This window comes from Nerophis lumbriciformis, linkage group LG27, assembly GCF_033978685.3.
Source record: "Nerophis lumbriciformis linkage group LG27, RoL_Nlum_v2.1, whole genome shotgun sequence".
Lineage (NCBI taxonomy): Eukaryota > Metazoa > Chordata > Actinopteri > Syngnathiformes > Syngnathidae > Nerophis > Nerophis lumbriciformis.
The window spans coordinates 32,794,176-32,815,592 of record NC_084574.2 but is presented as its reverse complement, the minus strand read 5'-3'; the positions used below and the strand labels follow the sequence as shown (position 1 = coordinate 32,815,592).

The following is a 21,417-nucleotide window of genomic DNA, read 5'->3' as shown; positions in this document are numbered from 1 at the left end:
CGAACGGCGTGGGAACAATGGATGACCGAAGGCGAACACACCTTCACTAAGACAGGGAGACAGCGCCGGACGACATACGCCAACATCTGCCAGTGGATCGTAAATGCCTGGGCGGATATTTCGGTCACAACTGTGGTCCGAGCTTTCCGGAAGGCAGGATTCACAGAACTGCGACGAGACTGAGCCGGCCATTTTGGATCCCGTATTCGCCCAACTTTTTAATTCGGACACCGAAGGAGAAGAATTCGAGGGATTTATGAATGAAGAATAACTTCAGAAAGTGAGCGTTATGTTTATTTTGTGTGTTGTGACATTAACGTTCGAGCAACATTAAGTTATTGATGCTTATTGATTGCACATTTGCACATTACCGTACATTTTGGGAGTGAACAGAGTTGTTAGAACGCTGGTTTTTAATATATTATTAAAGTTTGACTGACCTATCTGACTGTTTTTTTGACATTCCCTTTAGCGCAGTTAGATGCGGCTTATAACACGGGGCGGCTTATAGGTGGACAAAGTTTTGAAATATGCCGTTCATTGAAGGCGCGGCTTATAACCCAGGGCGGCTTATGGTGCGGAAAATACGGTATATTTATTTTTTATTTTTTATTAAATCAACATAAAAAACACAAGATACACTTACAATTAGTGCACCATCCCAAAAAACCTCCGTCATTCACACTCATTCGCACAAAAGGGTTGTTTCTTTCTGTTATTAATATTTCTGGTTACTACATGATATATCAATATAGATCAATACAGTCTGCAGGGATATAGTCCGTAAACACACATGATTGTATTTTTTTATGACAAAAAATATATATATAATATACGAGTGAGGGAAGAGTGGATCGTGAGAGCAACAGGCGGATCGGTGCGGCGTCTTCAGTAATGCGGACGCTGTATCGATCCGTTGTGGTGAAGAAGGAGCTGAGCCGGTAGGCAAAGCTCTTAATTTACCGGTCGATCTACGTTCCCATCCTCACCTATGGTCATGAGCTTTGGGTTATGACCGAAAGGACAAGATCATGGGTACAAGCGGCCGAAATGAGCGTTCTCCGCCGGGTGGCGGGGCTCTCCCTTAGAGATAGGGTGAGAAGCTCTGCCATCCGGGAGGAGCTCAAAGTAAAGCTGCTGCACATCGAGAGGAGCCAGATGAGGTGGTTCGGGCATCTGGTTAGGATGCCACCTGAACGCCTCCCTAGGGAGGTGTTTAGGGCACGTCCGACCGGTTGGAGGCCACGGGGAAGACCCAGGACACGTTGGGAAGACTATGTCTCCCGGCTGGCCTGGGAACGCCTCGGGATCCCCAGGGAAGAGCTGGACGAAGTGGCTGGGGAGAGGAAAGTCTGGGCTTCTCTGCTTAGGCTGCTGCCCCCGCGACCCGACCTCGGATAAGCGGAAGAATGGATGGATGGACATTTGCATATTACTTCAATACAAAGTCTCCAAGGCAGAAGTGTATTAGAAGGTATCCAGTTAAAAAAATGTGTCCGCATCATTCAATTTACTGTGTCATGAGTTCAATTTAATAAATTATTATTAACCCACTGAGTGTCGACAAAATAATTACCACACAACTTTCACTTAAAGTCAGCGTAGGTCTTAGCGTTTTTATATACCTAACATAGTTCTCTGAGTAATTGTACTTCATCAAAAATGTTTTAACATTCCACACTACATAATAATAAAAGTACGTATGATTCCTACAGATATCGCATTGGATCAATATCGGCCAATACTCAAAGCTCCAATGTCTATTGAATTGGAAATGAAAATAAATAAAAATTATATTTATTTTATTCTTACATTTTATTTTCACAGTGACCTTAAGACCTACTCGTAATGTTACGATTCTTACAATAAAAACAAGCAGAATGTACTTTGTACAGTATTGTGTACTGATACTGTAATAGTAATACTCACTTTTTTAATTGATACTATTACATTATGATGTGTTATCACCAACTTTGCGTTGCTGTGGCAGGTTGAAGTGATAATAGTGTATGTTTTGTATATGAAGCCTGTAGTATTACTGTGGTACAGTACAAAGCTAGAAGGTTGTTGTCTTTGCCAATCAAATGTTTGGCTGCCAATTAACAAAATTGCCAACAACTGTGATGCCACGCCCACCTGAGGAGGCCACACTACTCTGTTAAGGCAACACACCTGTGATGCTATTTTCTTGAGTCATGACATTACTTTTGTAGTAAATAGTTAGTCCTGTAAACATGAGTAGAATATAACTTGCTGCTGTGTGGATTCCAGAAATACACAGCAAAGCAGAAAGACTTCTCAGGTAATGTTTCCAACTTCAATGCATGATAACATAACACTGTTATGTAAAATTATCAGGAAGATTTTTATACATTTAGTTACTCAAACTGCAATGCAAAAAATGTTCATAGTATTTTTAAGATGCATCAACAATCCCTGCTGAACAGTTTGGATAAATTGTCATTCATATGAATGACTACAATTTCATATCTACGATGGATCTTAATAAGAAATATAATTTCCTTTGTGGTTTTTATTGGACGTTAGAAGACAAACATATTCAATATTGACATGAACTATACAGGTTAATATGAAAAGCACTGAGAAACAACAAAAAACTAAGTAGGAACTTAGAATGACAAGTGCTTAAAAAGTGGTGACAAAGGCAGAAAATGTTAATATTTGTATATTGTATTATTTGGGCAGTAGGTGACAGTATTGTACTTTACAAAGTGAACTGTCATGGTTTGGAATATTGGAGGTTAATTTGCCTTTAGGAAAGCTTTTTTTTTTTTGCTTTCTATAACTGAATTCTTTGCGTTTTGGATTTTGTGAATTTTTTTTTTTTTATATATCAAATTATGCTGACAATTTCATCAAATTACAGTTTGTCAGCAAAATTTCTTTTGAAATTCGATTTGGTAAAATGCAGTGTTTTAAAATTCATCCATCCATCCATCTTCTTCCGCTTATCCGAGGTCGGGTCGCGGGGGCAGCAGCCTAAGCAGGGAAGCCCAGACTTCCCTCTCCCCAGCCACTTCGTCCAGCTCTTCCTGTGGGACCCCAAGGCGTTCCCAGGCCAGCCGGGAGACATAGTCTTCCCAACGTGTCCTGGGTCTTCCCCGCGGCCTCCTACCGGTCGGACGTGCCCTAAACACCTCCCTAGGGAGGCGTTCGGGTGGCATCCTGACCAGATGCCCGAACCACCTCATCTGGCTCCTCTCGATGTGGAGGAGCAGCGGCTTTACTTTGAGCTCCTCCCGGTTGACAGAGCTTCTCACCCTATCTCTAAGGGAAAGCCCCGCCACCCAGCGGAGGTAACTCATTTCGGCCGCTTGTACCCGTGATCTTGTCCTTTCGGTCATAACCCAAAGCTCATGACCATAGGTGAGGATGGGAACGTAGATCGACCGGTAAATTGAGAGCTTTGCCTGCCGGCTCAGCTCCTTCTTCACCACAACGGATCGATAAAGCGTCCGCATTACTGAAGACGCCGCACCGATCCGCCTGTCGATCTCACGATCCACTCTTCCCTCACTCGTGAACAAGACTCCGAGGTACTTGAACTCCTCCACTTGGGGCAAGATCTCCTCCCCAACCCGGAGATGGCACTCCACCCTTTTCCGGGCGAGAACCATGGACTCGGACTTGGAAGTGCTGATTCTCATCCCAGTCGCTTCACACCCGGCTGCGAACCGATCCAGTGAGAGCTGAAGATCCTGGCCAGATGAAGCCATCAGGACCACATCATCTGCAAAAAGCAGAGACCTAATCCTGCAGCCACCAAACCAGATCCCCTCAACGCCTTGACTGCGCCTAGAAATTCTGTCCATAAAAGTTATGAACAGAATCGGTGACAAAGGGCAGCCTTGGCGGAGTCCAACCCTCACTGGAAACGTGTCCGACTTACTGCCGGCAATGCGGACCAAGCTCTGGCACTGAGCATACAAAAAAAAAAATAATAATTCAGTGTATTAAAAATTCAATGCAGTAATATTTGTTGTTTCTTAAGTCAAGACCCACTTCCTGTGAATTGAGACTGAAGCAGTCAATTCTGTTAGATCAAGCGTCTGTCTTATGATACCGGAAGTGGGTCTTGACTTTTGAAGCAACAAACATGTCTGCACTTTGTACACTGAATATTGATACACTGAATTTTTACACTCTAAATTTTTACACACTAAATTCTTAAACACATTATTTTAACAAACTGAAGTTTTAAACACATTTTGCTCACAAATATTTATTCAACACAAATTAACCTCTATATCAGGGGTGTCATTTTAGATCATGGGGCCACATGGAGAAAAATATACTCCCAAGTGGGCTGGACTGGTAAATCACGGTACCATAACTTAAAAGTAAAGACAACTTCAGATCGTTTTCTTTGTTTAAAAATAGAACAAGCCCATTCTGAAATTGTACAAATCGGGGCTGTCCGGGGGCCGGATCAGGCCCGAGAACAGGTTTTATCTGGCCCGTGGGATGAGTTTGCGAAGTATAAAAATTAACCTGAAATTTTTTTAATGAAAGAAAGAGCTATTCTAAATGTGTCCACTGGATGTCGCAATCAGATGAGGAAAATGATCAAACTACATAAATAACATAATGTAATTTGATTTTGATATATTTTATCTTGATTGAAAATTAACATCAATGAGTTGACTGAACATTATCACATAATTTATTCAGAAAATATAAATAACGACAAAGTATATGTACTATTAACGGCAACAGGTAATTGTAAAAACAAAAAACATTATGATTTGTACCAGGGGTGTGAAACTCATTTTACAATTTCAGAATGAACTTGTTCTATTTTTTTTAAACAAAAAACAATCTGAAGTTGTCTTTATTTTTAAGTTATCGTGCCGTGATTTTACCAATCGGGCCTACTTGGTAGTAGATTTTTTTTCCATGTGGCCCCATCTAAAATGAGTTTGACACCCCTGGTACAAATCATAATGTTGTTGGGGTTTTTTTTTTTAATTACCTGTTGCGGTTAATAGTATATATACTTTTTGTCGTTATTTATATTTTCTGAATAAATTGTGTTAATGTTCATCAGTCAACTCATTGGTGTTCATTTTCAATCTATCAAGATAAAAAAATTATATCAAAATCAAATTACACTGTTATTTGTGTAGTTTGCTCATTTTCCTCGACTGATGTACTAACATCATGTGGTTTATTTTGTACATATGTAGCATCATCTACAAATATACAAAAAATTGCTATTGCGACATCCAGTGGACACATTAACAACAGCTGTTTTTCATTAAAAAATGTCAGGTTAATTCTTACACTTAGCAAACTCATCCCGCAGGCCGGATAAAACCTGTTCGCGGGCCTGATCCGGCCCTCGGGCTGTACGTTTGACACCCCCATGCTCTGTATGGTATGATGCTTTACATCTTAAAATTAGTGCTGTCTAATATGTTTTATTTAGATTTGTCACACTTGAATTTGGAATAAACATGATAAACCACAGGTTATTACTCACATGCATAATTTAAATTAACTTTAAAAAATACCCTAGTATTTTGACCATGTACTTTTAGTCAGAATGTCAATCACAAACCTTTTTAATTGATTGCATGTCCATTTATTTGCTAGAAACTTTGAACGGTTTTATCTAAAGTAAAGTCAGGGTGTTTTTAGAAGTAAAATTTACCAGTGAGCACACCAGTCAGTTTCCTCGCTCATCTTTGCACAGATGTATGCATTAATCTTGCATTGATCTTGCATTGATTGCTGGCGGCGTGGCTCGGTTTGCATAGCGGCCGTGCCAGCGACTTGAGGTTTCCAGGTTTGATCCCCGCTTCTGCCATCCGAGTCACTGCCGTCGTGTCCTTGGGCAAGACACTTGACCACCTGCTCCCAGTGCCACCCACACTGGTTTAAATGTAGATGATGGGTTTCACTATGTTAAGTGCTTTGAGTCGCTAGAGAAAAGTGCTTTATAAATATAAATAAACACATCTGTGAAACTCTTTGCCACTGGAGTTAAAGTCGCAGTCGGACATTAAACTTTTCTCCACAAAACTGAAAATGTGGCTTAAGGAAAATCAGATGTGTGAGCACTAGAACTGGGTGTAGTATGGTCAAATGGGGCCAATTTTTTTTTTAATGTATTTTTATTTTGTACTTGTCTTAATCAGAAGTACTTTAATAATCCCCGAGGGGAAATTAAGATTTTCAGCACAATCCATTCAAGAGCAGACAAACATTACATGGTAGACAGAACAGGATCGCTGATGGGTCTGCCGACTTCCGGCAAAAAAGGTGAGAATCAGGTAAACGCTGGGAAGGGGGGGGGGGGGGGGGGGTTAGAAAAAAAAAATCAGTTTAAGTCTTGACCCCTGGAGAAGGGGTCCAGACTGAGGCCAAGGGACCTCATAGACATAGCACAGGTAAACGCTGGGAAGGGGGGGGGACTGTTAAAAAAAAAAAATCAGTTTAAGCCTTGGCCCCTGGAGAAGGGGTCCAGACTGAGGCCAAGGGAAAAAACCTCATAGACATAGCACACATAAACATGTGTGTAGGAGGGAAACGTCAAAGAACACAAAGGACATTAAAAGAGTAGAGCTGATGCAACCAGCCACTTCTACACACAGCCACAGAAGTAAAACAACAAAAAAAACTACAAAAAAAACCCCTTCCACTGTGGTGGCCTGTGCGGCGTTCCACGCCATCGTATGTTGGGGTGGGGGGAGCATGGCTACAGAGACAGGAGCAGACCCAACAAAACAACCAAGAGAGCCGACTCCAACCTCGGCCGCCCACCAACTCTCGGCCAGTGTCCAGTCCGCACGGATGAGCGAGGATGCGTCTAAGAAGACCGATGTGTCCGATACCTGCTCATTCAGCCAAGTCACTGTGAAGCGTGTCCGTCCCGGCGCTCAGCGCCAGCTCCGCAGCCCTGTTTCTTCATCCGCATCTACTCCAGTCCCTTCAAATGGACTCTGGTGTGGCAGAGACCCAGCAGCTTGTCTCCATGGCCAAAAGGCTCCATACACATACACATACTGTACATATACATTCACTGTACAAACACATATACACATTCTGTACATATACATTCATTGTACAAACACATATACACATTCTGTACATATACAAGTACATATGCATACTTACACTCATGCACATAATCACGTTTCATCAAACATATATTAACGTTGTTGCCCTAGGGTAAACTGGGTGTAACACATGGCACACTGACAAAGCTTAACCTATTGTGACTATAACAATCTACAAGGTTAATGTAGGTTGCTTCTCTTTCTCCCCCTCCATTTTTCTGCATTCTTTCGTATCTCAAGTTATCATTACGTATATGTATTGTTGCATTTAAACAACTGTATTGTTGATAATAAAGGTAAATTATTGGTATTGTTCATTATCAATAGCGCTATTTCTATTGGTATTTGTATTGATCCATTTGTAGTGTAATAATGCTCATGGTTATTTCTGTATTATTTTTTATTTTTCGCTAACTGCTTATTTGCTATTACTTTTACCATCATATTTGTACATGTCATATTTGCTGATGTTGCTCTATTGTTGTTGTTGTTGTTTGCTGTTGTTGTTTTTGTCTCTCTGTCTAATCCCCCTCTTGTCCCCACAATTTCCCCCTCTGTCTTCTTTTTTTTTCTCTTTCTATCCCCTCCTGCTCCGGCCCGGCTGCACTAAATGATAATATAAATACATTTAATAAAGTCAAATACAAATAAGGCAACAAGAGAAGTATCCTACACTTCTCTTTTGTAAAGTAAATCTGAACAGCCGACATGGGCATCTACATCAACTATATGATTTGCCTGAGAAGCTGGACAGGACATTTAAAAAAAGAAAAAAAAAAAAAAAAAAAAAAAAAAAGGCTCCAGGGAGACAGATCCAGAAGTTAATCTTTTTGTATGTTTTTTTTTTCACTTTTCTTAACTTTTTTTTAAAAGACTAACCAGGGACGAGGGTTGCAAATTAGTACATTGACATCGGTTACCTATGGGTAGCAATGTTTAATTGTACTGTCCATGTCAAATAAGTATACTTGATCTGATCACTAACCACATGGCAAACCTCAGCCATCCCTGGTTAAAGTAAAGGAGCATGTGCACTCAAAATAAATTGTGATTAATCTCTGTATAAAGATAATCAATTCAATATTTTTTGTGATAATTGCAGGAGTTAACTACCGTATTTTCCGCACTATAAGGCGCACCGGATTATTAGCCGCACCTTCAATGAATGGCATATTTCATAACTTTGTCCACCAATAAGCCGCCCCGGACTATAAGCCGCGCCTACGCTGCGCTAAAGGGAATGTCAAAAAAACAGTCAGATAGGTCAGTCAAACTTTAATAATATATTAAAAACCAGCGTTCTAACAACTCTGTTCACTCCCAAAATGTACGCAAATGTGCAATCACAAACATAGTAAAATTCAAAATAGTGCAGAGCAATAGCAACATAATGTTGCTCGAACGTTAATGTCACAACACACAAAATAAACATAGCGCTCACTTTCTGAAGTTATTCTTCATTCGTAAATCCTTCGTCTTCGGTGTCCGAAGTGAAAAGTTGGGCAAATTTACGATCCACTGGCAGATGTTGGCGTCGTCTGGCGCTGCCTCCTCGTCTTAGTGAAGGTGTGTTCGCCTTCTGTCATCCATTGTTCCCACGCAGTTAGCAGTCTAGCTTCGAATGCCCTGTTGACACCAATATCTAGCGGCTGGAGGTCTTTTGTCAATCCACCCGGAATGACGGCGAGTATTGAATTAAGCGCGTAAGCGTGTCTCTCAATGTGCTGTTATGAGCTAGCAAATATAACAACTACACTACCCAGCATGCAACGATAGTTACGAGCATGCGCGGTAGCCCTGAGAAGCGTTGTATGCTGGCAGTTAGCACGCTGTGAGTAAACGTTGAGAACTCAGTTAACACGCCTCGTCTGCATTATTTATAATTAGACAGACAACACACTTAATAGGAGCCATTTTGGGGTCTTTACATAAACACACAAATGGAAATGAAACGTCACATATCCCAGCATGCACCGCGCGCTTCTTCTACGGGGAAAAAAGATGGCGGCTGTTTACCGTAGTTGCGAGACCTAAACTTTATGAAAATGAATCTTAATATTTATCCATATATAAAGCGCACCGGGTTATAAGGCGCACTGTCAGCTTTTGAGAAAATTTGTGGTTTTTAGGTGCGCCTTATAGTGCGGAAAATACGGTAGTTATTTTTGACACCACTACTTAAGTTTTAAAATTTGTAGACTGTCCAGATTTGCATAAATTCCCCCTTTTTTATTTATGCCACAAGAAGAAATTGTAGTTCTGGTTGGATGCCTACAAACTACCAACACAGAAGTGCTATTTCAGAATAAAAGCATGATGCTGTCATAAAGTGTGCTTTCAGGCTCCTACCTCTCATCGCCGTATTCCTTCCATGGACTGCAGTGAGCAAGTGAGTAGAAGTACAGCGCAGGAGTTACATGAGTATTTGTGAGTTTTGTACGTTTTCTTGTAGGAACGAGGGAAAGAATTGGACAAGCAAATGTTCAGACTTCAGGACATGTTGAAGTGGGAACAGGCCAAAGTGAGAAACTCCTTTTGAGACACCCGCGAAGGTTCTGCCAACTCGGCACTATTCTGTTGTTGCAGAATTCCCGTCTGCAGCTGAGGTGTAAGCAGCAGGAAGCGGAGCTGAAGCGCAGAGAGCAGCAAAGCAACCGAATGAAAGAACGACTGACTCAGCTAAATGACAGAGAGAAGGACAAAGAACAGCGTGAGAAGATCCAACTCTGCCAGCCAACGTTCTCCTCACTGATTGCTTCTTCTCCTCAGACATCCAGCTGTTGAACTTTCTACCTGGCGGTCGAGGCAGGAAGGAGCAGCCGATCAAAGCAATTAAGTAAAGTTCTGCAGACTAAATTTTCATGAAACGCATCTTTAGAATCCTTTTCTACTTTTACAAGACAAGAGGAAGCGATGCTGCTTCTGATGCTGGAGCGCAGAGAAGCAGAACTACGAGAGGCCATGAAGCTGCGACACAGCACCACCACCTTGCTGCACGCCATCCGACTAGACATGGAGCAAGTGAGTACAACTAATGTACATACTTGTGCACGCAGCTGGTACCAGTGAAGTTGGCACGTTGTGTAAATCATAAGTAAAAACAGAATACAATGATTTGCAAATCCGTTTCAACCTATATTCAATTGAATAGACTGCAAAGACAAGATACTTAACGTTCGAACTGGGAAACGTTATTTTTTTTGCAAATATTAGCTCATTTGGAAATGGATTCCTGCAACATGTTTCACAGAAGGTGGCAAAAGTGGCAAAAAAGACTGAGAAAGTTGAGGAATGCTCATCAAACACTTATTTGGAACATCCCACAGGTGAACAGGCTGATTGTCTCGGTCATTCACAAACAAGGACAGGGCGAGGGTCACTACTTTGAACAAATGCGTGAGCAAATTGTTTAAGAACAACACTTCTCAACCAGCTATTACAAGGAATTGAGGGATTTCACCATCTACGGTCCGTAATATCATCAAAAGGTTCAGAGAACCTGGAGAAATCACAGCAAGTAAGCAGCAAGGCTGAAAACCAACATTGAATGCCCGTGACCTTCAATCCACCACTGTCAGTAACTACAGTTTGTCGCTACATCTGTAAGTGCAAATTAAAACTCTACTATGCAAAGCGAAAGCCATTTATCAACAACACCCAGAAACGCCGCCGGCTTTGCTGGCCCTGAGCTAATCTAAGATGGACTGATGTTCTGTGGTCTGACGAGTCCACATTTAATTTTGTTTTTGGAAACTGGACGTTGTGTCCTCTGGACCAAAGAGGAGAAGAACCATCCGGATTGTTATAGGCACAACGTTCAAAAGCCAGCATCTGTGATGGTATGGGGGTGCATTAGTGCCCAAAACATGGGTAACTTACGCATCTGTGAAGGCACCATTAATGCTGAAAGGTACATACAGGTTTTGGAGCAACTTATGTTGCCATCCAAGCAACGTTATCATGAACGCCCCTGCTTATTTCAGCAAGACGATGTCAAGCCCCGTGTTACAACAGCGTGGCTTCATAGTAAAAGAGTGTGGGTACTAGACTGGCCTGCCTGTAGTCCAGACCTGTCTCCCATTGAAAGTGTGTGACACAATATGAAGCCTAAAATACCACAACGGAGACCCCGGACTGTTAACTTAAGCTGTATATCAAGCAAGAATGGGAAATAATTTCACCTGAAAAGCTTCAAAGATTGGTCTCCTCAGTTCCCAAACGTTTACTGAGTGTTGTTAAAAGGAAAGGCCATGTAACACAGTGGTAAAAATGCCCCTGTGCCAACTTTTTTGCAATGTGTTGCTGCCATTAAATTCTAAGTTAATGATTATTTGCAAAAAATGAAGTTTCTCAGTTCGAACATTAAATATCTTGTCTTTGCAGTCAATTCAATTGAATATAAGTTGAAATTTTTTTTACAAATTGTATTTTGTTTATTTACGAATTACACAACGTGCCAACTTCACTGGTTTTGTGTGTGTGTGTGTGTGTGTGTGTGTGTGTGTGTGTGCGTGTGTGTGTGTGTGTGTACTGTACATATACCTTATTTTTATATTTGATATAAGGTGGTACTGTGCTTTTACATGTCCATGAGCATAGTCCAATAGTTTGTCATTCTTGTTGTAGACCTTGTCAAACGTTCAGAATGCTGAGTATGAATTCCTAAATGAAGACAAAAGGTTAATTCAAGCCGAGTCAGCACTTGGTGACCATGTGACGGGAGGTGTGCTTCAAAGTTGGAAACAAGTGCAGAGTAAACTGAGGGATCTTCTGACTGAAGGTGACCATACTGAACAAATCCTTGCAGTGATATGTAAGTGAGTACACGGCATCCCCTTGACACCCGAGTCGACTGCTCGTCCCTCATTCAGGAGGACCCAGGTTTGAACCTTGTTTTGGTGTAATGGAAGCAGAGACTGAACCAGGAGGTCTACATCTTAACTGCATTTTTCCTGATGTCATTTTTGATCCATCTTATATACCCTGGCTGTGTGCAGGACACACTGGTGTTAGCACTGATCAGGACAAACTGCTGACTCAGCTGCATGCAGAACTCAAAGAAAGTCAACAGATTGTCAAACTACAACAACAAATTCTGCAGGTAAATAATACATATTAGGGACGGCGTGGCGCAGTGGGAGAGTGGCCGTGCGCGACCCGAGGGTCCCTGGTTCAATCCCCACCTAGTACCAACCTCGTCATGTCCGTTGTGTCCTGAGCAAGACACTTCACCCTTGCTCCTGATGGGTGCTGGTAGTGCCTTGCATGGCAGCTCCCTCCATCAGTGTGTGAATGTGTGTGTGAATGGGTAAATGTGGAAGTAGTGTCAAACCCATTTATCATTTATATCATCCAATGTCAGTTTTAGGAATAACTGTTTTCCAATAACCTTGCTGTTTTCTAGTAACATGTATTAATATTCAAATTTTAAATGCAATACAAATAAAATCTATTATTATTAATCATTACTATTTCAAACTCTGGTACTGTTATTCACAGTAAAATGTGGCACACTGGTATGTAATATGTACAAAACCCAAAACCAGTGAAGTTGGCACGTTGTGTAAATGGTAAATAAAAACAGAATACAATGATTTGCAAATCCTTTTCAACTTATATTCAATTGAATAGAGTGCAAAGACAAGATTTTTATTGTTCGAACTGAGAAACTTAATTTTTTTTGGAAATCATTAACTTAGAATTTAATGGCAACACATTGCAAAAAGGTTGGCACAAGGGCATTTTTACCACTGTGTTACATGGCCTTTCCTTTTAACAACACTCAGTAAACGTTAGGGAACTGAGGAGACCAATTTTTGAAACTTTTCAGGTGGAATTCTTTCCCATTCTTGCTTGATGTGCAGCTTAAGTTTTTCAACAGTCTCCGTTGTGGTATTTTAAGCCTCATTTTGCACCACACATTTTCAATGGGAGACAGGTCTGGACGACAGGCAGGCCAGTCTAGTACCCACACTCTTTTACTATGAAGACACGCTGTTGTAACACGTGGCTTGGCATTGTCTTGCTAAAATAAGCTGGGGCGTTCATGATTACGTTGCTTGGATGGCAACATATGTTGCTCCAAAACCTGTATGTACCTTTCAGCATTAATGGTGCCTTCACGGATGTGTAAGTTACCCATGCCTTGGGCACTAATACACCTCCATACCATCACAGATGCTGGCTTTTTAACTTCGTGCCTATAGCAATCCGGATGGTTCTTCTTCTCTTTAGTCCAAGGACACGACGTCCAGTTTCCAAAAACAATTTGAAATGTGGACTCGTCAGACCACAGAACACTTTTCCACTTTACATCAGTCCATCTTAGGTGAAAGCCGACAGCGTTTCTGGGTGTTGTTGATACATGGCTTTTGCTTTGCATAGTAGAGTTTTAACTTGCACTTACAGATGTAGCGACAAACTGTAGTTACTGACAGTGGTTTTCTGAAGTGTTACTGAGCCCATGTGGGGAAATCCTTTACACACTGGTGTCGCTTTTTAATGCAGTACCGCCTGAGGGATCCAAGGTCCGTAATATCATCGCTTACGTGCAGTGATTTCTCCAGGTTTTCTGAACCTTTTGATGATATTACAGACCTTAGATGGTGAAATCCCTGACTTCCTTGCAATAGCTTGTTGGACAATTTGCTCACTCATTTGTTGACAAAGTGGTGACCCTCGCCCCATACTTGTTTGTGAATGACTGAGCATTTTATGGAAACTGCTTCTATACCCAATCATGGCACCCACCTATTCTCAATTAGCCTGTTCACCTGTGGGATGTTCCAAATAAGTGTTTGATGAGTATTCCTCAACTTTCTCAATATTTCTTGCCATGGTGCCAGCTTTTTTGAAACATGTTGCAGGCATCAAATTCCAAATGAGCTAATATTTGAAAAAAATAATGTTTACCAGTTTGAACATTAAGTGTCTTGTCTTTGCAGTCCATTCAATTGAATATAGGTTAAAAAGGATTTGCAAATCATTGTATTCTGTTTTTATTTACACAATGCGCCAACTTCACTGGTTTTGGGTTTTGTACAACAGATGGTCAGACATCTACTTAAGGAAGATGCTCATTAATAGTGCTAGCAATAACAAACTATTCTCTGAACCAGTTAGAATATATTGACTACTCAACATGAAAATGTTATTCAATCTCAATCAATCAATCTTTATTTATATAGCCCTAAATCACAAGTGTCTCAAAGGGCTGCACAAGCCACAACGACATCCTCGGTACAAAGCCCACATACGGGCAAGGAAAAACTCACCCCAGTGGGACGTCGATGTGAATGACTATGAGAAACCTTGGAGAGGACCGCATATGTGGGTAACCCCCCCCCCTCTAGGGGAGACCGAAAGCAATGGATGTCGAGTGGGTCTGACATAATATTGTGAGAGTCCAGTCCATAGTGGATCCAACATAATAGTAAGAGTCCAGTCCATAGTGGGGCCAGCAGGACACCATCCCGAGCGGAGACGGGTCAGCAGCGCAGAAATGTTCCCTGCCGATGCACAGGCGAGCGGTCCACCCCGGGTCCCGACTCTGGACAGCCAGCACTTCATCCATGGCCACCGGACCTGTGCACCCCCGCCCCTCAAGGAAAAGGGGAGCAGAGGAGAAAAGAAACGGCAGATCAACTGGTCTAACAGGGGGGCTATTTAAAGGCTAGAGTATACAAATGAGTTTTAAGATGGGACTTAAATGCTTCTACTGAGGTAGCATCTCTAATTGTTACCGGGAGGGCATTCCATAGTACTGGAGCCCGAATAGAAAACGCTCTATAGCCCGCAGACTTTTTTTGGGCTCTGGGAATCACTAATAAGCCGGAGTTCTTTGAACGCAGATTTCTTGCCGGGACATATGGTACAATGCAATCGACAAGATAGGCTGGAGCTAGACCGTGCAGTATTTTATACGTAAGTAGTAAAACCTTAAAGTCACATCTTAAGTGCACAGGAAGCCAGTGCAGGTGAGCCAGTATAGGCGTAATATGATCAAACTTTCTTGTTCTTGTCAAAAGTCTAGCAGCCGCATTTTGTACCAACTGTAATTTTTTAATGCTAGACATAGGGAGCCCCGAAAATAATACGTTACAGTAGTCGAGACGAGACGTAACGAACGCATGAATAATGATCTCAGCGTCGCTAGTGGATAAAATAGAACGAATTTTAGCGATATTACGGAGATGAAAGAAGGCCGTTTTAGTAACACTCTTAATGTGTGACTCAAACGAGAGAGTTGGGTGGAAGATAATACCCAGATTCTTTACTGATTCGCCTTGTGTAATTGTTTGGTTGTCAAATGTTAAGGTGGTATTATTAAATAAATGTCGGTGTTTAGCAGGAATATTGTGGAGTTGTAAATCAGACTAACACATGTAGATACACAACTATTACTATTGCTAGTAGGGGTGTCCCATACAACCTTTTCATTTCCAATATGATACTGATTTTGGAGCCACGAGTGTTTGCTGATATATTAACCCAATACGATATCAGCAGCAAAAATAATAGTACTATTTGTACTTGGAGTGAATGTTTTAAAAGGTTTGATCAGTGAAATTAGTCAGAAAAAACACTAAACTTAATGGCGAAGCTTAATTTGTGTTTGGTGACACATTGCATACCCAGTCACAAACATTACATGATCGACTAATCTCATTAAACATTTCTCAGTGCAGTATGGCAATAATTGTTATCCAACGATTAATTCATGACTTTCACACTGGTGACATGTCGTCATTGTTTTTATCAATATTTATTTGCAGGACAGTCTTCCATCGTTGGGCCCGTCAGAGCTGACTGATTCTTACTACTTGGAAGAGTGGGAGCGACTTCAAGCGCGTTGGGCGGAGTTTGAACATCAGAAGCAGACTTTTGAGAGGGAGAGGCAGTCCTTCACTGACGCCGCCATACGCTTAAGCCTTGAAGTAAATTTTTATTGTAGACAAAAGCCTATTTGGTCAATAAAAAATGTTTTTGTGAACAGCGTCGGGACTTTGAGCATCAGAAGGCGTTGATACTGAAGCAACAATATCTAAGTTGCTGCACGCAGGAAGTAAAACTTCTCAGTGAGTACACACTTTTAAATACCTTCTGTCCCCATTGTCAAAGACAAACTTGTACTGTATTTTTTTGGACTATAAGGCGCACTTAAAATCCTTTTCATTTTCTCAAAACTCGACAGTGCGCCTAATGCGCCTAATGTACGGCATCATTTTGGTTGTGCTTACCGACCTCGAAGCTATTTTATTTGGTACATGGTGAAATAAGTGTGACCAGTAGATGGCAGTCACACAAGAGATACATGTAGACTACAATATGACTCAAGTAAACACCAACATTTAATATGTTCCATTGAAAATATAGAACATTACACACCGCGCTCAAAAATATATCAAAATGTTTGAGTACGACTTTGGAAAGCGGCTTGAAGATGATCTGTAAAACATAATCTATGCAACATTTTGACCAAAGAACCACCATCACATGTTATGTAGACAACAAGGAAGTGTTTTCCATTTTAGAAAAAAAAAAAAAAAAAGACTTCTTTTAATGCACCCTATAATTCGGTGCACCTTTACCTGACTAGACCCGCATATCGGCAGTGCGCCTTATAATCCGGTGCGCCCTATGGTCCAGAAAATACGGTATATATTTTGTCAACGTAGTCAGTTTATCGGTGAATAATTTCAGAATGCAAAGTCTGTTAAGGCATTGTCCTACAAACTGCGTATAATATACGGCTTTCATTTCTTGTGTTGGAGATGTGGGTGCACAGCTGCATATCCTAAGTAAGTTTCCCAGAAAAAATAAGCCCATTATTACTTTTGAATAATTTGGTCACTGTGTTAAGGCTGGAATATACTCTGGCGTCACGTTGCTTGCGTCTGTCTGACGGTGTCTTGTTTGATTTATCATTCTTCCGTGGGGGATGACGCCAGTCTTGTAATTCCCTTCCAAAACAGTAAGGGGCAGTGTCTCCTGAAGGAGCACCTGCAGCTGTCATTTACTAGATATAGTACAGGCCAAAAGTTTGGTCACACCAAACTATACCAACCGGTATAGCTCGGTTGGTAGAGTGGCCGTGCCATCAACCTGAGGGTTGCAGGTTCGATCCCCGCTTCCGCCATCCTAGTCACTGCCGTTGTGTCCTTGGGCAAGACACTTTACCCACCTGCTCCCAGTGCCACCCACACTGGTTTAAATGTAACTTAGATATTGGGTTTTCACTATGTAAAGCGCTTTGAGTCACTAGAGAAAAGCGCTATATAAATATAATTCACTTCACTTCACTTCACCTTCTCATTCAATGCGTTTTCTTTATTTTCATGACTATTTACATCGTAGATTGTCCCTGAAAACATCAAAACTATGAATGAACACGTGGAGTTATGTACTTAACAAAAAAAGGTGAAATAACTGAAAACATGTTTTATATTCTAGTCTCTTCAAAATAGCCACCCTTTGCTCTGGTTACTGCTTTGCACACTCTTTGCATTCTCTCGATGAGTTTCTAGAGGTAGTCACCTGAAATGATTTTCATTTCACAGGTGGGCCTTTTCAGGGTTGATTGGTGGAATTTCTTGCCTTGTCAATCGGGTTGGGACCATCAGTTGTGTTGTGAATGAGGTGTGTCCAAACTTTTGGCCTGTACTGTGTATACCTTCTTTTGAAGACTGATGGCAACCGCAACATCGACTTATTTGTCTTCATAGAACTAATCATTCAGAAACATCAGTTTACTTTTAATAGACATTTTACTAATAAACCAGAAGAAAATACCTTTTTGAAGATGGACTGTGCAACTTCCGAACGAGTCTCAGCAGAGGACGTTATCATTTGCAACGTCATTCGGCTGTCCGGGACAAGAGAGCGCTATGTAATTATGAATAAACAAAACGGTTATATTTATTTTAACGACATGCTAGTATTAATGTGTATGGTCATAATATTGATGTTTGGCAGTAAAAGTTAAAAATAGTGTCAGACTCGTGCTTTGTTCCTTCTTTTTGGACATACGCTCAATTAGAAATATGACACATTTAGTAATCATTTTTAGAGTGCACTGAGATATAAAGTACACAATATACGTGTATTTCATAATTTAATACAATAATTTGTGCATTTCAAGCACAAAGTCTGCTCTTCTGTGATTGGGAACTTTCTCTCAAAAAGCTTATCAATCACAGCTCTGCGGTCTGCGTTGACACAAATTAAGGATTTTTGTAAAACTCATTCAAGACTACGTAGAGGGAAGGGACAATACGGCATCGCCTTCGCAGGTTACGTGACGCGAGAGTATACACCAGGCTTTACTGCTACGAAAATAAAAACCTATTTTTCGGACTATAAGGCGCACCTAAAATCCTTTCATTTTCTCAAAAAGTACGCCTTATAACCCGGTGTGCCTAAAGTACAGAATAATTTTGGTTGTGCTTACCGACCTCAAAGCTATTTTATTTGGTACATGGTGAAATAAGTGTGACCAGTAGATAGCAGTCACACATAAGAGATACATGTAGACTGCAATATGACTCTAACACCAAAATGTTATGTTCCATTGAATATATAGAACATTACACACGGCGCTCAAAAATCTATTAAAATGTCTTAGTATGACTTTGGTAAGCTATGAGGCCGCACCGCTTGATGGTTTGTACTGTGCTTCAACATACGAGTATTATTATGGTGTGTGTGTGTATAAGGTATGAAATTATCTGCCGTTTCGCAATATTATGCAAAAGCAACTTTTCTTACCTTCTGGTACCTGCTGATCTGTATTTAGGATCTGCATAAGTCCTGAACATTTGCACGTGTCCACCTTTGTAGTTCGTGCCGACACCGTAGTCGATAAGCTTCTTCTTTGTCCTCTATCGACTACGGTGTCGGCACGGACTACAGAAGTGGACGCGCACAAATTTTCAGGAGTTATGCAGATCCCAAATACACATCAGCAGGTACCAGAAGGTAAGAAAAGTTTCTTTTGCATAATGCGAAACAAAACGCCAGATGGGTACCTTATACACCCACCATAATGATACTCGTACGTTAAAGCACAGTACAATCCATCAAGCAGTGCGGTTTCATAGTTTACCAAAGTCGTACTAAAACATTTTGATATTTTTGAGCGCCATGTGTAATGTTTAATATTTTCAATGGAACATATAAAATGTTGGTGTTTACTTGAGTCATATTGCAGTCTACACGTATCTCTTGTGTGACTGCCATCTACTGGTCACACTTAGCTTCAAGGTCGGTAAGCACAACCAGAATTATTCCGTACATTAGGCGCACTGTCGAGTTTTGAGAAAATGAAAGGATTTTAAGTGCGCCTTATAATACTTTTCAATAAACAATTTAGAGTCCAGCACATTTCCACGTCACACTTTCAAGCCCTATTGGTGGCTCATCTTACCGGAGGTCAGTTTTTCCACACTTGTTTTTCGCACTTTTATTTCACAGCAAATCATCAAACTATTTGCCATTTCTCAGGTTTTGTGGATGAAAGCCTGTCTTGCTGCATCCCCATTTCTCCGTATTCCAAAGAGCCCAGCCCTGTGACTTGTGATCCTGCCTCAGGCGACAGTCATGGAAGAGACAGATTTTTAACACCCACTACTCCTGAGCTCTATGCTGTCCTCGGTCTGTCCTATCAGTGCAGGTACTTTCTTTCAAAACTACCACATTGGTGGATAAGAACCCATGTAAGTCAATCCCGCTTATGTCTTATCCCTAAAAAGTAGCCGCTTATGTCTCCTACCTTGAAACCCAAAATTGTTCATTTACGTCTTTGTGTCATTGTCATAAATCCTGTCTCAGGGCATCCAATCGATCGCAACTGGACTATTTGGTTTGCCTTACACGTTTAGCCTCTCATCTAAGTAGGGTCCATCAGTTCATGCTCATGGACTTAGCATGGACCGATCTAGTCTTTGACTTACTTTGGTCAGATCAAGTGTGTCTACTTACAAAGCACTAAAACTAGCTCAGTGGCTTCCTGTTTAGTCTAAAAAAAAATTCACATGGCGTAATAACTTGTATTGGTTAGCCACCTTAAAAAGTTTCAAAAATGCTTAATCATCATTTTGTTTCTGCTCAAACTGCAAACTATATTTTATATATCTTGTCCACAATTGCTTATGTTGACATGTCTGCTTGTCCAGGGGATGTCAACATAAGCGTGTTCCATTGTAGTATGAGCATGTAGAATAACTAATTTAGATAAAACTATACAATTCTATACAGTAAGTCACGTGATCACTCAAGTTCTACTGTCAATTTTAATATTATAATTTTATTTCCCCCTGCTTCTGTAAAATAAACGTGTTTTGTTATCCTCATCAGTGCCAAAGATGGAGAAAGATGAAAGATGTGACGCAAGGCGAACTTGACCTTTGGACTGCTCGTTTTTAAAACTTTTAATAAAGCTAATTAAAACATTTAATCTTTTTTCTTTCAATTGTTTTTTTTTTTTTCGCTTGCACTGGAGTCATTAAAAAGAGGGCAATACTTTTTATTTTATTTTTTATACAAATTTCAACTTTAAGTAATTAGGTAATTTTAACTAAATGTAATCAGGTTAATTAACCACTGCAGGTGGGGTGGATGGTCCTGCGGCTGCATACTTGGGTGATGTGACCTGGGGCAGGCCCCGCCGTGGTATCCTGGGGAGGGGGTTTGGCTCGTGGGGGCCTGGTTGTTGGTGGTCTTCCCGTACGGCTGCGGGCGTCCCAACTTTCTGCCCGTGAGGGGTGTAGTCTCTCGCTGGCTTGGAGGCTGGCTGTCCCCTGCTTCTCTCGTGCCTTGTTCTCTGCTGGACGCGTCTGTCTATGGGCTGGCGCTGGCCCTGCCGGGTTCTGTTGCTGGCCGGCCTGACTGCGTGGGGCCGGTGGTCTCTTGTTCCCTAGGCACCGCACATGCTATTTTGGGTTGGGCTCTCTGGGTGGCTGGGGCTGAACTTTGGCTCTCGCACACAGTGGGAGACAAATATATTGTACATACATACTCACATATACACGGTTATTCATACATATACATACATACGTACATACGCGCACACATTGGTACTTACCCACATACATTGGTACATACGCTCCCATATACAAATACAGTACATACATACACATTCACTGTACAAACATACATATACATACTGTAAATATACAAGTACATATGCATACATACACTCATGCATAAAATATTGTTTCATCAAACATATTGTTCCCCTAGGGGAACTGACAAAACTTAACTTATTTTTACTATAATAATCTACAAGGTTCTGCGATGAGGTGGCGACTTGTCCAGGGTGTACCCCGCCTTCCGCCCG

General features: G+C 41.2%; 1 protein-coding gene across 1 annotated transcript; it reads left to right on the top strand.

Moving 5' to 3' along the window:
* Positions 1–2,134: 2,134 nt before the first annotated feature.
* On the top strand, positions 2,135–16,146 carry LOC133624299 (afadin- and alpha-actinin-binding protein; the record flags this gene model as incomplete). The annotated part of the gene is made up of 10 exons (XM_061987778.2): positions 2,135–2,302; positions 9,424–9,471; positions 9,535–9,603; positions 9,669–9,792; positions 9,852–9,918; positions 9,983–10,103; positions 11,709–11,862; positions 12,080–12,183; positions 15,857–16,018; positions 16,078–16,146. Coding segments are annotated over exons 2-10 (888 nt in total), but the record flags the coding sequence as incomplete, so codon positions are not given.
* Positions 16,147–21,417: the final 5,271 nt, after the last annotated feature.